Consider the following 15,391-nt stretch of genomic DNA (forward strand, 5'->3'; position numbering starts at 1 on the left):
AATCATGATATATATATATAGCCTTTATAGTATGGCATGAGACAGTTGAAATCTTTTGAAGTCTTTTATTTAGTTTGTGTGTGTGTGAGAGAGAGAGAATCATGCCTGGAGTCGTTTTGCGATTATGAGGCGAAAAGTCATGAGATTCCCTTTTCATCGATCCTTTTCAATTCATCCCTTCATTTTTTTTTTTACAGGCCTTCCTAGTGTTTCTCCACTGACTCAACATGGATAGTATGGATTCAGACAAGATCCAGGTTGGAGAAAACAAATTTGTAAGCAAGTAAGTGCATCTTGTTATGTTACTGCAAAGGTTTCTTGCTCTCACTGTTCTCGTAAACCTAACCTCACTTCCTTTTTGTTTGCAGGAGCATTATTCTCTCACACCTTGAAACATACAACCTTTATTATGAAGGAGAAGCCCTCCAGTTGAGGCACAGAGAGGTTAGTTGGTAAATTGTAGCATGTTGTATTGATGTCAAACACATGATGACTAAAGTGTTATATGATTTTTACAGGAGGAAGGAGAGTTGATCATAGAGGGGTTGCTCAATGTTTTTTGGGGCGTACGGCGGCCGATCAGACTGCAGATGCAAGACGAGAAGGAGATAAGCAGGCCACGTCCATCGCTAACATCTCTGAGTGCTGAAACGGACATCGACGCAGTCGAGTCAGATATCATTTATTTTATTCTTACATTATAAATTATCTTTATTATTTATTATATTATTGTTGTTGGTGCTTTCAAGTTAATGTTTTAGGATAAATATATGTAATTGCCACATAAATTAAATTCATGCCTCAGTTTGTAAAAATCAAAAAATGTGTTTATTGGTTTGCCTTTACAATGGAACTGGAATAAGTGTCAACGCATTAAGTTTGAAGTTTAGAAAGCAGAGCCAAAATACTTAAAATGTTAGTTCACCCAAAAATGAAAATTCTGTCATTTATTACTCAGCCTCATGTCTTTCCACACCCATAAGACCTTCGTTCTTCTTCGGAAGACAAATTAAGATATTTTTGATAAAATCCGATGGCTCAGTGAGGCCTCTATTGACAACAAGATAATTAACTCTTTCAATACCCAGAAAGCTACTAAAGACATATTTAAAACAGTTCATGTGACAAAAAACAAAATACCAACTTTATTCAACAATATCTAGTGATTTAGTGACTGCTTCATGAAGCTTCAAAGCTTTACGAATCTTGTTTCGAATCAGTGGTTCGAGCGTGTATCACATAGAATGATTTCTGAAGGATCATGTTACACTAAAGACTGATCCTTCAGAAATCATTCTAATATGCTGATTTAATCCTCAAGAAACATTTTTTATTATTATCCAGTGTTGACAGTTGCACTTCTTAAAAGGGTTAGTTCACCCAAAAATGAAAATTATGTCATTTATTACTTACCCCCGTAAGACCTTTGTTCATCTTCGGAACACAAATTAAGATATTTTACTTGAAATCCGATGGCTCAGTGAGGCCTCCATAGGAAGCAATGTCACTTCCTCCTTCAAGATCCATAAAGATAATGCCAAAACGCCAAAAATAACAAAATAACGACTTATTTAGTGATGGCCGATTTCAAAACACTGCTTCAGGAAGCATCAGAGCACAGTGATTCAGTGTGTCAAACCTGCTGTTCGGAGCACCAAAGTCATGTGATTTCAGCCGTTGGCAGTTTGAAACACAATCCGAATCATGATTCGATACACCGATTCATTTATGCTCCAATGCTTCATGAAGCAGTGTTTTGAAATCGGCCATCACTAAATAAGTCGTTATTTTGTTATTTTTGGCGCTCCAAAAATATTCTCATCACTTTACAATATTAATATTGAACCACTGTACTCACATGAACCGATTCAAATATGTTTTTAGTACCTTTATGGATCTTGAGAGAGGAAATGACATTGCTTTCTATGGAGGCCTCACTGAGCCATTGGATTTATCTAAAATATCTTCATTTGTGTTTAGAAGATGAACGAAGGTCTTACGGGTGTGGAACGGCATGAGGGTAATAAATGACAGAATTTTCATTTTTGGGTGAACTAACCCTTTAATATTTTTCTGTAAATCATGATACATTTTTCTACAATTCTTTGATGAATGGAAAGTTCAAAATAACAGTGTTTATTTGAAATAGAAATCTAATAATGCATTAAGTAATAAATTCAATTTTGATTAACTTAATGAGTCCTTTTTGAATAAAAGTATTAATTTCTTTAAAAATGTACTGAACTCACACTTTTGAACAGTAGTGTCCTGTGTAAAGCTGGTAAATAGAGAAAACTCCACCCACAGGTATTATATTTGTTGTGCAGAAGTTCATCCAACAAAAAAATAACAAACCAAAAAAAGAAGTCCACCTCAAAAAGAAAAATTGTATAGATAATACACAAAACTTCCTCAAAACAAGAACTTTAATACCAGTAATGACCACTTTAACTTAATAATTCATCCAAGCACTCCAGAAGTCTTGCCCCATAGACTTTCATTGTAAATAAGTTACTGTAAAAGCAATTATTTGTGTGTGTATTTACAAACTGATGGAGTCCAGAATGTTATTTTAATGAAGGTTCTTGCTTTCCTGCCTCTTAGAAATCATGAAACAAATCAGCCGTGTATTTCCATTGATGTCACTGCAGCAGATGACCAATCAAAAGACTCCGGTGAGGAGAAGGAAGAGGCAGGTGAATACATTCTTGACATTTTCTAAAAACTTAGCAATGTTCACTGCCTATTCATCATCTTTGAATGGCGGTGTCTGATTTGGTAAAATCTCATCTGGCAGGTGAGGGACAGCAGGAGTCGACACACTCGGATCGGGTCAGCAGGACCAGGAGTGATGTCGGTGGGAGGAGAATCAGTGGACGACGCCTTGGCATCAGGAGAGTCAAGAGACACAGATGCTCCTTCAACGGACACTTTTATAACCACAAGGCAAGCGTCATGTTTCGTAAACTGGTATACATGTTATTAAATTCTTGCTCACTTTTGCTCACAAGTGATTGTTTCAAACAGACAGCGGTTTTTACGCCAGCGTTCGGCTCAGTGACCAATGTCCGCATCAACAGCTGTATGACGACGACGCAAGTGATGCGGGTGTTACTGAACAAGTTCAAGATTGAGAACTGCCCGGATGAGTTCAGCCTCTATCTTGTCCACACCAGTGGTGGTACGTCCTAACTGAATTCACATGTGTCATTTTCTTCTTTTCTTTGTGCCTGAGTTCATATTCCTCTCCCTGCATCCAGAGAGACATCAGCTGAAGCCTAATGACCATCCTTTGGTGGTCAGAGTTTTGAAAGGACCTTGTGAACAGGTCAGCAAAATGTTCCTAATGGAGACGGACCAAATTGAAGAGGTCACCTATGACGTAAGAGACCAAATTTCATCTGTCTGTCTAATTAAACCATTTGTCCTATAGAGTCACGGGATATGGAGGGCCAAATTACTTAAAATTAAATAATTCAACAAATATTTAAATAGATTATTAAATACATAATTAAACTGAAAATAAATATAAAAATCATAATAACAATAATTTTTAAATCACCAAACAAATTATTAATTATTTTGCATTCATTTTTATCATTATCTTTGAATTAAGGGGTGTGACTTGTTTACAAAGCGTTCATCAACGAAATTCCGTTTTTGTGCCAAATTTCGACCCCCCTGCCAGATTATTACCCCCCTAGTATTGGTAGGTTTAGGAGTAGGTGTGGGGGAGGGGTTAGGATTAGGGGTTGGGTTAAGATTAGCCAATCAGGTAGCGACTTCAACAAGGGGTTAATAATTTGGCAGGGGGTCAAAATTCAGCACAACACCGGAAACAAACAAACATACGTGCACAACTCTGCCCCGGAAAAACAAACTGCATCCACTGTTCCCTTAACGCTGGGTTCTTTGGGAAGCTGAAAAAGGTTATCTTTCCCTCACAACCAAAAACACACTTCTTTGGTGACATTGTTGAAAAATCTCTGGGCTTCCGCAACCCGAACGAAGCACTTTGATTGGCGTGCTTTGATTCCCCCGAGGGGAAGTGCTTAGGAAAGTTTTGCGAGTGTGTGTCTAAAATTGGAGTGGAATGCAGCCAAGGAATGTATTTGGCACAAAAAATACTCCATCATACATCCAACTCTTGTTTTGAAACTTTGACCATGTTTAGCATAAGAATGCAACTTTTTAACAGTGTAAATAAGTCAGAATGCATGAAATAGCATTAGACCTCCCTTTTAAATATTTAAATAAATTGTTAAATACATAATTAAATTGATAATAAATATAAAATCATAATAATATTAATTTTTAAATCACCAAACAAATTATTAATTCATTTTAATGTTATTTTGCATTCATTTTTACCATTATCTAAGTAAAGGTGCCCTACAATTAAAAATTTAATTTACCTCGGCATAGTTGAATAACAAGAGTTCAGTACATGGAAATGAAATACAGTGAGTCTCAAACTCCATTGTTTCCTCCTTCTTATGTAAATCTCATTTGATTAAAAGACCTCCGAAGAACAGGCGAATCTCAACATAACACCGACTGTTACTTAACAGTCGGGATCATTAATATGTACGCCCCCCATTTTTGCATATGCCAGCACATGATCAAGCATTACACAAGGGCAGCCAGTATTAACGTCTGGATGTGCACAGCTGAATCATCAGACTAGGTAAGCAAGCAAGAACAATAGCGAAAAATGGCAGATGGAGCAATAATAACTGACATGATCCATGATATCATGATATTTTTAGTGATATTTGTAAATTGTCTTTCTAAAGGTTTTGTTTGCATGTTGCTAATGTACTGTTAAATGTGGTTAAAGTTACCATTGTTTCTTACTGTATTCACGGAGACAAGAGCCGTCGCCATTTTCATTTTTAAACACTTGCAGTCTGTATAATTCATAAACACAACTTCATTCTTTATAAATCTCTCCAACAGTGTGTAATGTTAGCTTTAGCCACGGAGCATACTATCAAACTCATTCAGAATCAATGTAAACATCCAAATAAATACAATACTCACATAATCCGATGCATACATGCAGCATGCATGACGAACATCTTGTGAAGATCCATTTTGAGGGTTATATTAGCTCTGTGAACTTTGTTTAATGCAATGATAGAGTCGAGAGCTCGGGAGGGGGCGGAGAGCGCGAGCAATTAAAGGGGCCGCAGCCTGAATCGGTGCATTTCTAATTATGCCCCAAAATAGGCAGTTAAAAAAATTAATTTAAAAAAAATCTATGGGGTATTTTGAGCTGAAACTTCACAAACACATTCAGGGGACACCTTAGACTTATATTACATCTTGTAAAAAAGCATTCGATGGCACCTTTAAACTTTTTTTTTTTTTTTTGGGGGGGGGAAAGATTATAATAAACATGAAAAAATGAACACAAACTAAAATTAAATACAACACACATTTATTAATTTGTTGATTTAATAATTAAATAATTAAATTGTTTTTATGTTTTATATATTGTTTTATATTTTATTAACTATGTATGTATGTATTTATTTAATGCTTTAATTTTGAGCAATTTTATTTATTTAAAATCTTATGTAAGAAATATCTATAAATTTTCCATACTGATCAATTAATAGATATTTTAGATAGATAATAGATATAATTAGAGCTATTTTCATAACTTCCAGTACATTTTTCACATTGGTTATGGACGGTCATGCACATTGCATTGTGGGATTCACTATTCTACACAATGTGTCTGGTTGTATACTGCACATTTTGGCTAATGTAGCAGGTCATAAAATTTGCATACTGAAATCTTACTATTTATTGCAGAAATTGTACAAGTTTGCATATATTGTTGTAATACTTAATTTTGTCCTCAAGGTGGCACAATACATCAAGTTTGAGCTTCCTGTTTTACAAAGCTTCATTGCTAAACTGCAAGAGGAAGAAGAAAGAGAGATGCAGAAGCTGAAGAAGAGGTAAAGTCATACATAGCATGAATTTTGGAGTCATTTGAAATCTCATTTCCTTTCTGTGTCCTTATCTCCTGTTATTTCAGATACGCTGATATGCACCGTATCATCAAGAGATACATGAAGTCTTTATCTGATAAAACTACTTGATTTAAAACACCAAAAAAACAACAGCAACAAAACGGTGCTCTCTCAGGAAGAGGAACATATAATATCTTAGTTTGGCTTTAAATGAGCCTGTTATTGTGTTACTGTATTATATAATATCATAATACAGCAAAATCCAAAGGTACCATGGCTTTCTCTAAGTAAGCTTTATTGGATAAACAGCAGACTGTGCCTTGGCCTTCTTTTTCCACAAAGGAAAGCAAATTGGTTAATGTTTGACTTTTAGTAATGCACAATTGTAATGAGCCATAAGAGTGTTTATTTTTGAGCCAAACTGTGTGAATAAATAGACCATGTGAAATGAAAAGATATAATTTGTAAATCTAATCTATTTACCTTATTTTATTGCAGACTATTTGTAATGTTTGTTGGTATTAAAAATATTTAAGCATTTTACAAATGTATGTGCACAGATGTTTGCCTTTCATAATAATAAAAGAACATTATAAAAATTACTGTTTTTTGTGTGTGAACTGGCATGCACATTTACCTCAGCGAAAGATCTAATAACATTTTATTGATCCCTGTAGTTGTCTGTGGTATTATACTATACTAGTTAATATTTTTGATATTTTTTAGCATTTTAATGAGTCTCATGGGACTAAAGCAGTAGAGATGAAAATAACAGTCCATTCACCACGGATACGTCTTACAGCCACACTACATTAACCTATTGCTCCACATTAGGTGTGATATTTCAACAAAAGGGTAATTAAAAAAAACAACTAATTTTTCCATGTGGAATAAAGGCCTCTCCTAATATATTTTATTAGTTTCTTTAATTCTCCTAAGCACTGATCCCTCACTATTACAACTGAGATATGAGAACTTAATGGTCAGAGATAATAGACACAAGGGGGAAATAGAGTGTGGAAGCAAATCTTAATACAAATTGCTTTAGAATGAGTAAAACCAGACCAGTACCAAGCTGTAATTCATCCTCTGTTGAGCCTTTGTTCTCAAGTGGGTGGGGCCATTGAGCATCCCTGATTGGTAATTCGCTCCTGTTGAGTGAGTGACAGTTTCATAACGTGGTTGTTTACAACACAGAGCAGCTTCTCACAGTGAGGTTGAGCAGTTCAAGCAGTGAACGGAAGCCGCTGATCAGCACTATCACCCGGTAAGATGCTTCTGTTTCTAGCAACAGATGGGACTTTGTTGAGATTTGTAAAATAATGAAGAGGATAAATGTTTTTATAGATGAATACTGAGGTAACTGTTTTAATATGTCTAATGTAAAGTATCCTAAAGATTTCATTGGTTTATGTAATTATTTTCATTTATTCCAATTGTTATTTTTTTTTTTATATTACATTAACAGTTTGAAATAACCATTGTGACATCAATGACATTGACATCGATGTCTATGTAATACAATATATATATATATATATATATATATATATATATATATATATATTATGGCATGACAAGTGGGTCAGTGTATGTCAGCAAATGCAGATCAATGCACTCATTCTAAGTGAGCTTGACAATTGATACACCAGTCAGGGCATTTGCTTGTTGTCAGTGGTCAGCACTTGTTTTTGGATGTGCAATGGTGCGTATAATTAGATTCAGATGACTTGTGCCGCTCACCGCACTGTAATTGTCTAATACTGACCAAGAATGTTTCTTTTTAGAATAATTCTGTTTAATGAAAGAATAATTGAAAGAATAAATCAATTGAAACAAACATTCAATTGGAGTAATACAAAATGCAAATAATATAATATTTAAAATGTAATTAATAAAAAAGTAAATAATAAAAAAATAGCATTTTAAAATAAATAGTAAATATTAATAAAGCCATGTTTATTATTTTAAGGAATCTTTCTACTTCCAAATTTCATGTTTAATTCAATGTATTACCTGTATTTATTTGTGAAAATTGTTTCTACACCATTTTTTGTTTTTACACTGGTTGAATGTAGAACGTCTTGGGTTACGAGTGTAACCCTTGTTCCCTGAGTAAGGGAACGAGACGCTACGTCAACGACGTGATGGGAATCCTCTGCATTTTTGTGTTCGTGAAGCACTATTGTATCTAACCAATGAGAGAACGCGACGTCAGAGGCGGGTGACGTCACGGACCGGAACCTACAAAGCATGCCCGGAAACAAAGAGCGCTAGCTTCTGTGATATGTCTGAAGTAAGCGCTCCAGGCATGCTGGAGGTACGGCAACGTGACGTAGCGTCTCGTTCCCTTACTCAGGGAACAAGGGTTACACTCGTAACCCAAGACGTTCCCTTTCGTGGGAACTATCGACGCTACGTCAACGACGTGATGGGAACGCTGTCCCAACTACGCCGAGCCTCCAGGTGCCTGGCTACTATCTTGTAAAACCAAAGCACCCGGAGTTCTATTCACATTAAGATTATAAAATCTGATGAAGGTGTGCTGGGATGACCATCCAGCAGCACCACAAATGTCAGCCAAGGGAACCCCTGACATATAAGCTCTTGAAGCAGCCATACCTCTTGTTGAGTGTGCCCTAACATCCAAGGGGCACGGACGCCCCAGGGCTTTATAAGACAAAGTGATGGCCTCAACCACCCACTTACTCATCCTTTGCTTGGACGCTGGGCCCCCTCGACTCGGGGACCCATAACATACGAACAGCTGATCTGATTTCCTCCACAGGGCAGCTCTGTGGACATATGCATCCAGCGCCCTCACAGGGCACAGCAAATTAAGTTCTTCCTGATCCGGATTAGTGAACGGAGGGGGGATAAAAAGCCTCCAGAACAATAGGACCTGGGACCCTAGTGGGGACCTTAGGTACGTACCCAGGCCTTGTATGTAAAAAGGCCTTAACCATGCCTGGTGCAAACTCTAAACATGATGGTAGAACCGAAAGAGCTTGAAGGTCACCTATCCTCTTCAAGGATGAGATGGCCAACAAAAACACAGTCTTCAATGTGAGCATTTTATCTGACACATCTTCCAAAGGCTCGAAGGGTGCCTTAGCCAGCCCTTGTAACACAATGGCTAAGTCCCAGGTCGGAGATTTTGGCGTACTGAAGGCCTCAACCTCAGTGCACCACGAAGGAAGCGAACAACTAAGGGGTCTCGACCTACCGAGACACCACCCATAGGAATGTGATAAGCTGAAATAGCAGCCACATACACTTTTAGTGTGGAATGAGTTAGGCCTTCTGAAAGCCTTTCTTGAAGGAACCGAAGCACACAGCTGATAGAACAATGGACAGGGTCCACCTTAAGATGACTACACCATGTAGAGAACACCTTCCACTTATACATATAAAGCTTCCTCGTAGACGGAGCTCTGGACTGAAGGATGGTCTCCACAACCTCGGTTGGGAGACCAGACTCTATGAGCCTTGCCCCCTCAGGGGCCAGGCCCACAGTTTCCACATTTCCGGACGGGGATGTAAAATCATGCCGCCCGCTTGGGACAGGAGATCCTGTCTGACTGGAAGCTCCAGAGGAGAGCCGTGAAGAAGCGATACTAGGTCCGCAAACCATATTCTCGTTGGCCAGAAAGGAGCCACCAATATCAGGTCTGCCCCTTCCTGACGGACTTTGTCCAGAACCCCCGGGAGCAGAGAGACTGGGGGAAAAGCATACAGGCGTCGCCTCGGCCACGTCTGTAACATGGCATCCAACCCCAGAGGAGCTGGATGCCTCAGAGAGTACCACAGAGGGCATTGAGTTGACTCCTCTGAGGCAAAAAAGATCGACTTCCGCTCGACCGAATGTTCTCCATATGAGCTCCACTACTTCTGAGTGAAGCTTCCATTCCCCCGGACTCGCGCTCTGCCTCGACAGAGCGTCCGCCCCCATATTCAAATACCCCGGAATATACGCCGCCCTTAGCGAGAGTAACTTCCCTTGGGTCCACAGGAGGATGTGACTGACCAGTTTGCATAGTGGACGAGACCGCAATCCCCCTTGGTGATTTATGTAGGAGACCACCGTAGTGTTGTCTGTCTGAACCAACACATGGTGGCCCCTCAGGTCGGGGAGGAAGTGTTTCAGAGCCTGAAACACTGCCAGCATCTCCAGCCGATTTATGTGCCAGGAGAGCTGGTGTACCTCCCAATGACCTTGAGCTGAGCGACCACTCATGATCGCTCCCCAGCCCGTGAGGGACGCATCTGTCGTAAGCATTACGCGACGACATGAAGTTCCCAACACGGGTCCTTGGGACAGGAACCAAGGCTTTTTCCACATGACCAGAGCACGAAGGCACCGCCGCGTGACTTTGATCATGCGAAAAGGATTTCCCCTCGGAGAAAACCCCTTGGTCCTGAGCCACCACTGTAAGGGTCTCATGTGCAGAAGGCCAAAAGTAACAACGTTGGACGCAGCCGCCATCAGACCCAACAGTCTCTGAAACTGTTTTACAGTGAGTGACCGGCCTAACTTCACCCCATTCACGGCCCCGAGAATGGAAGTCACACGAGCGGGAGTCAATTGCGCCCGCATCGTGATCGAATCCCAGATTACCCCAAGATAGTTGGCAACCTGACTCGGAACCAGCACACTTTTCTTGGCGTTGAGCCTCAGCCCAAGCTTCTTCATGTGCGACAACACAACATCTCGATGTTGAGCTGCCAGACGTTCTGTTTGAGCTAAAATCAACCAATCGTCGATATAGTTCAGCACGCGGATGCCCTGGAGTCTCAGAGGAGCCAAGGCTGCATCCACGCACTTCGTGAACGTGCGGGGTGATAGTGATAGGCCGAAGGGAAGAACCTTGTATTGGTATGCTTCGCCCCCGAAAGCAAACCTGAGGAACTTCCTGTGAGAAGGATGGATGGAAATGTGAAAATATGCGTCCTTCAGATCTATCGCCACAAACCAGTCCTCGGATCTGATCTGTGGAATAATCTGTTTGAGTGTAAGCATCTTGAACTTCAACTTCTTCACAGATCGATTTAGCATACGAAGATCTATGATCGGACGCAACCCCCATCCTTCTTTGGAACAATGAAGTAGCGGCTGTAAAAGCCCGACATTTTGCTGGGAGAGGGAACCCGTTCTATAGCCCCTTTTTGCAAAAGCGTCGTAACCTCTTGTTCCATTACCAGAGACTGCTCTGGAGCTACCACCGTGTGAATCACTCCACTGAACCTGGGCGGACGAGAACCGAACTGAATTCTGTAGCCCTGTTCTACCATGAGCAGCACCCATTTCGAAATATTCGGAAGACATTTCCATTCCTCCAAAAATTCTACTAAGGGAACCAGCCTCTCGAGACTGGTCTCTGGTGTTTTTGAGCACTTGGCTCGTTTATCTGACGCGGCGCACCGGCAGATAAGCGAATCACGTGCTGGCCGAACCTCCTCGGAGGATCGACAGAGACTGCTGCGCCCTGTCGCACACTGGGTGGCAGGGTTGGCAGAACAGTCCCTTGAGGGCACCGATGGGGAACGATAGAAATTAATCGTCGAACCCCTTCGGAGGGGCTGCCCTCAGAAACCCTGGCCCATGAGCGTCAGGATTTCTTTTGGGAAGCCTTCCGGGAAATAATGACGGTCCTCAGATCCGCCCTACCCCCGGAAGGCTTCGGCTGTGCAGCACGCTCCGGTCCCCAAGCTTTCCGCGGGGGAGCACGGGCGGCCACACTAGCCTTTTGCTGGGACCTGTGTCCCGAGGAGCCGGCTATCGGCTGAGGCTGCCCCCGCCCAGCAGCCTCAGGGGGATGAGATTTTCGGGGGAGGAACCTATGGAACGCCGCTTTCTGCTTTTTCGCCTCCTCAAACCTGTCGACGACAGTATTAACTGCGTCGCCGAACAGGCCCTCGGAGGAAAGCGGCGCATCCATAAGGATGTGTTTATCCTTCTCCTTAATATCAGCTAGGTTGAGCCACAGATGTCTCTCCGTGGCCACCAGGGCTGCCATAGAGCGGCCTACTGACTTGGCCGTCTCCTTGGTGGCACGGAGAGCTAAATCTGTGGCCTTCCTCAACTCCTGAATGGTTTCGAAGGTTACCTCCCCACTTTCGTCAATCTCCCCCAGCAGGTCAGCTTGGTATGCCTGCAGTATTGACATAGTGTGCAGACATGCCGCAGCCTGACCCGCTGCCGAATAAGCCTTGCCCACCAGATTCGATGTTTGCTTTAAAGGTCTGGTGGGCAACGTCGGGGATTTCAGGGACGATGCAGACTCGGGCGGCGAGATAGCTCGCAAGCGTCTCTTCAACCCGAGGCATCGCCCCATAACCGTGTTGCTTCAGCCCAGTAATATTGCTGTACATTGATGTCTGAGGGCTGAAGACACGGTACTGCACAGGTCTAATCCACGACCTCGACACCTCGGTGTGGAGGTCGGGAAAGAACGGCAGTCCCCGACGCTGGGGTAGTGACCTAGCTGGGAGGAAGCGTTCATCCAACTTGCTTTTAACTTTAGGAACGCTTTCCTCCGCGGGCCAGCTTATATTTAGTTTCTCTACTGCCCGGGTCACTACCTCCATAAGCTCCTCATGGGCTGGAGATGAGGATGACGGTCCCTCATCACCACCCTCGACACCTTCCACATCGACCTCCTCGGAGGACGATATGTTCAGTGTCGGTGCCTCCCTTTGAGGGGAAGAAACCGCAGCGCGTGCTTCCACCACCAAAGGAGAGACACTAGATCTAGCAGGTAAGGGGAGCGATAAGGCAAAGCCCGTCTCTCCCCCCTCTGCTAGATCCATTTGTGAACCCCACGAGTGCAGCCTTCGCCGTGCCTCGGCAGCAGCGGGACCAGACCCGCGGGGAACACTCGCCGCGGCGCCCTCCTCGAAGAGCGCCCGGCGTGAGCGCAGCGCCTGAGAGTGAGCCGCTCGCAGTGCACACAGACAGCCCCCTCGAGAGCTGCCTGTGCGTGCTCAACTCCCAGGCACTTCACACACATGTCGTGTGTGTCCCCCGCCACGATGAATCGCGGACAGGGAGGCGCACACTTAGTGAAACGCTGGCTTTCCGTCATTATATATATATATATTGTGTATGTGTCTTATTCACTTTCTGGAAACTCTTGTCCTCAGACGAAGAGATCACTTTTTTTTGGCGAGATGGTAGACAAACAACAGTAAATAAGACAGACAAGATACAAATAGCGCTTACTGAAGACAACAGAAGCTAGCGCTCTTTGTTTCCGGGCATGCTTTGTAGGTTCCGGTCCGTGACGTCACCCGCCTCTGACGTCGCGTTCTCTCATTGGTTAGATACAATAGTGCTTCACGAACACAAAAATGCAGAGGATTCCCATCACGTCGTTGACGTAGCGTCGATAGTTCCCACGAAAGGGAACCCAAAATTGTGTGAACAAATTTGACTTTATGAAATTAAGAGAAATAATTTGTAAATCTATTGTATTTGCCTTATTTTATTGCAGACTATTTGTAATAATGTTTATTGGTTTTAAAATATTTAATATCTTGGTAACACTACAACATCTCATTTGTTAACATTAACATACAGTATTAACTAACATGAACTAACAATGAGCAATACATTCTTACAGTATTTGCACCTTTGTTAATGTTAAAAATGTTCATGTTCATGTTGTTCACAGTGCATTAACTAGTGTTAACAGATATAACATTTTATCTTAAAGGTGCCCTAGAATCAAAAATTGAATTTACCTCGGCATAGTTGAATAACAAGAGTTCAGTACATGGAAAAGACATACAGTGAGTCTCAAACTCCATTGCTTCCTCCTTCTTATATAAATCTCATTTGTTTAAAAGACAGTCGGGATCATTAATATGTATGACCCCAATATTTGCATATGCCAGCCCATGATCAAGGCATTACACAAGGGCAGCCAGTATTAACGTCTGGATCTGTGCACAGCTGAATCATCAGACTAGGTAAGCAAGCAAGGACAATAGCGAAAAATGGCAGATGGAGCAATGATAACTAACATGATCCATGCACTCTAAAAAATGCTGGGTTAAAAACAACCCAAGTTGGGTTGAAAATGGACAAACCCAGCGATTGGGTTGTTTTAACCAAGCGGTTGGGTTAAATGTTTGCCCAACCTGCTGGGTAGTTTTATTTAAACCAACTATTGTTTAAAAATTGCTATATGGCTAGCTTAAAATGAACCCAAAATAGTTGGGAAATTAAAAACCAGATGCAATTAGAGGCAACAATAATAGAGTTGAATATTTATTAATAAGCTTTAATATTTTATTAATATAAATTTAATAGTTTAATAGTTTATTAATATAAATGTATTAATAAGCAATTTACTAAATGTTTATTGTTTAATAATTATTCATTGAACATTAATAAATGTTCATTTCCAACATACTTTGGGTTAATTTTGATTAAGCAATACAGTAATTTTTAAACAATAGTTGAGTTAAATAAAACTACCCAGCAGGTTGGGAAAACATTTAACCCTACCGCTGGGTTAAAACAACCCAATTGCTGGGTTTGTCTGTTTTCAACCCAACTTGGGTTGTTTTTAACCCAGCATTTTTTAGAGTGTGATATCATGATATTTTTAGTGATATTTGTAAATTGTCTTTCTAAATGTTTCGTTAGCATGTTGCTAATGTACTGTTAAATGTGGTTAAAGTTACCATCGTTTATTACTGTATTCACGGAGACAAGAGCCGTCGCTATTTTCATTTTTAAACACTTGCAGTCTGTATAATGCATAAACACAACTTCATTCTTTATAAATCTCTCCAACAGTGTAGCATTAGCCGTTAGCCACAGAGCATAGCCTCAAACTCATTCAGAATCAAATGTAAACATCCAAATAAATACAATACTCACAGGAATCGATGCATGCATGCAGCATGAATGACGAAAATCTTGTAAAGATCCATTTGAGGGTTATATTAGCTCTGTGAACTTTGTTTATGCACTGTATAATTGCACATATAATCGAGAGCTCGGGAGGGCAGGGAGCGAGAGATTTAAAGGGGCCGCAGCCTGAATCGGTGCATAGTTAATGATGCCCCAAAATAGGCAGTTAAAAAAATTAATTAAAAAAAATCTTGAGCTGAAACTTCACAGAGACATTCAGGGGACACCTTAGACTTATATTACATCTTTTGAAAAGACGTTCTACGGCACCTTTAATGTATTAGTAAATGTTGAGATTAACATGAACTAAGATTAATAAATGCAATAGGAGTATTTTTCATTGTTAGTTCATGTTAACTGATGAAGTTAACTAATGTATTATTTGTTTCGTTTTTATTTAAAATTAACACAATTTAAATAATGAGTCGATACATCAATTCTTCTTTCAAAATGTGTTTTTTGTCTTACCCCGTTTCACTAT

The 15,391-nt window shown here is 40.7% G+C and overlaps 1 protein-coding gene across 2 annotated transcripts in view; it reads left to right on the forward strand.

Annotated features, from left to right (window-relative positions):
- The window catches only part of LOC137028799 (calsenilin-like), a 40,715-nt gene extending 34,145 nt beyond the window's left edge, over nt 1–6,570 (forward strand). Inside the window, exons 2-10 of one of the 2 annotated variants that reach the window (XM_067398039.1) lie at nt 198–283; nt 369–444; nt 519–670; nt 2,605–2,696; nt 2,798–2,946; nt 3,028–3,181; nt 3,261–3,382; nt 5,875–5,972; nt 6,053–6,570. In XM_067398039.1, coding sequence (XP_067254140.1) covers nt 228–283; nt 369–444; nt 519–670; nt 2,605–2,696; nt 2,798–2,946; nt 3,028–3,181; nt 3,261–3,382; nt 5,875–5,972; nt 6,053–6,116 — 963 coding nt within the window. In that variant the 5' untranslated portion in view covers nt 198–227 and the 3' untranslated portion in view covers nt 6,117–6,570. Of the gene's footprint in view, nt 1–197; nt 284–368; nt 445–518; nt 671–2,604; nt 2,697–2,797; nt 2,947–3,027; nt 3,182–3,260; nt 3,383–5,874; nt 5,973–6,052 lie in introns of those variants that run through there. The other variant, XM_067398040.1, reaches the window with a different exon arrangement.
- Nucleotides 6,571–15,391: the final 8,821 nt, after the last annotated feature.

This window comes from Chanodichthys erythropterus, chromosome 10 (assembly GCF_024489055.1).
Source record: "Chanodichthys erythropterus isolate Z2021 chromosome 10, ASM2448905v1, whole genome shotgun sequence".
Classification (NCBI taxonomy): Eukaryota; Metazoa; Chordata; class Actinopteri; order Cypriniformes; family Xenocyprididae; genus Chanodichthys; species Chanodichthys erythropterus.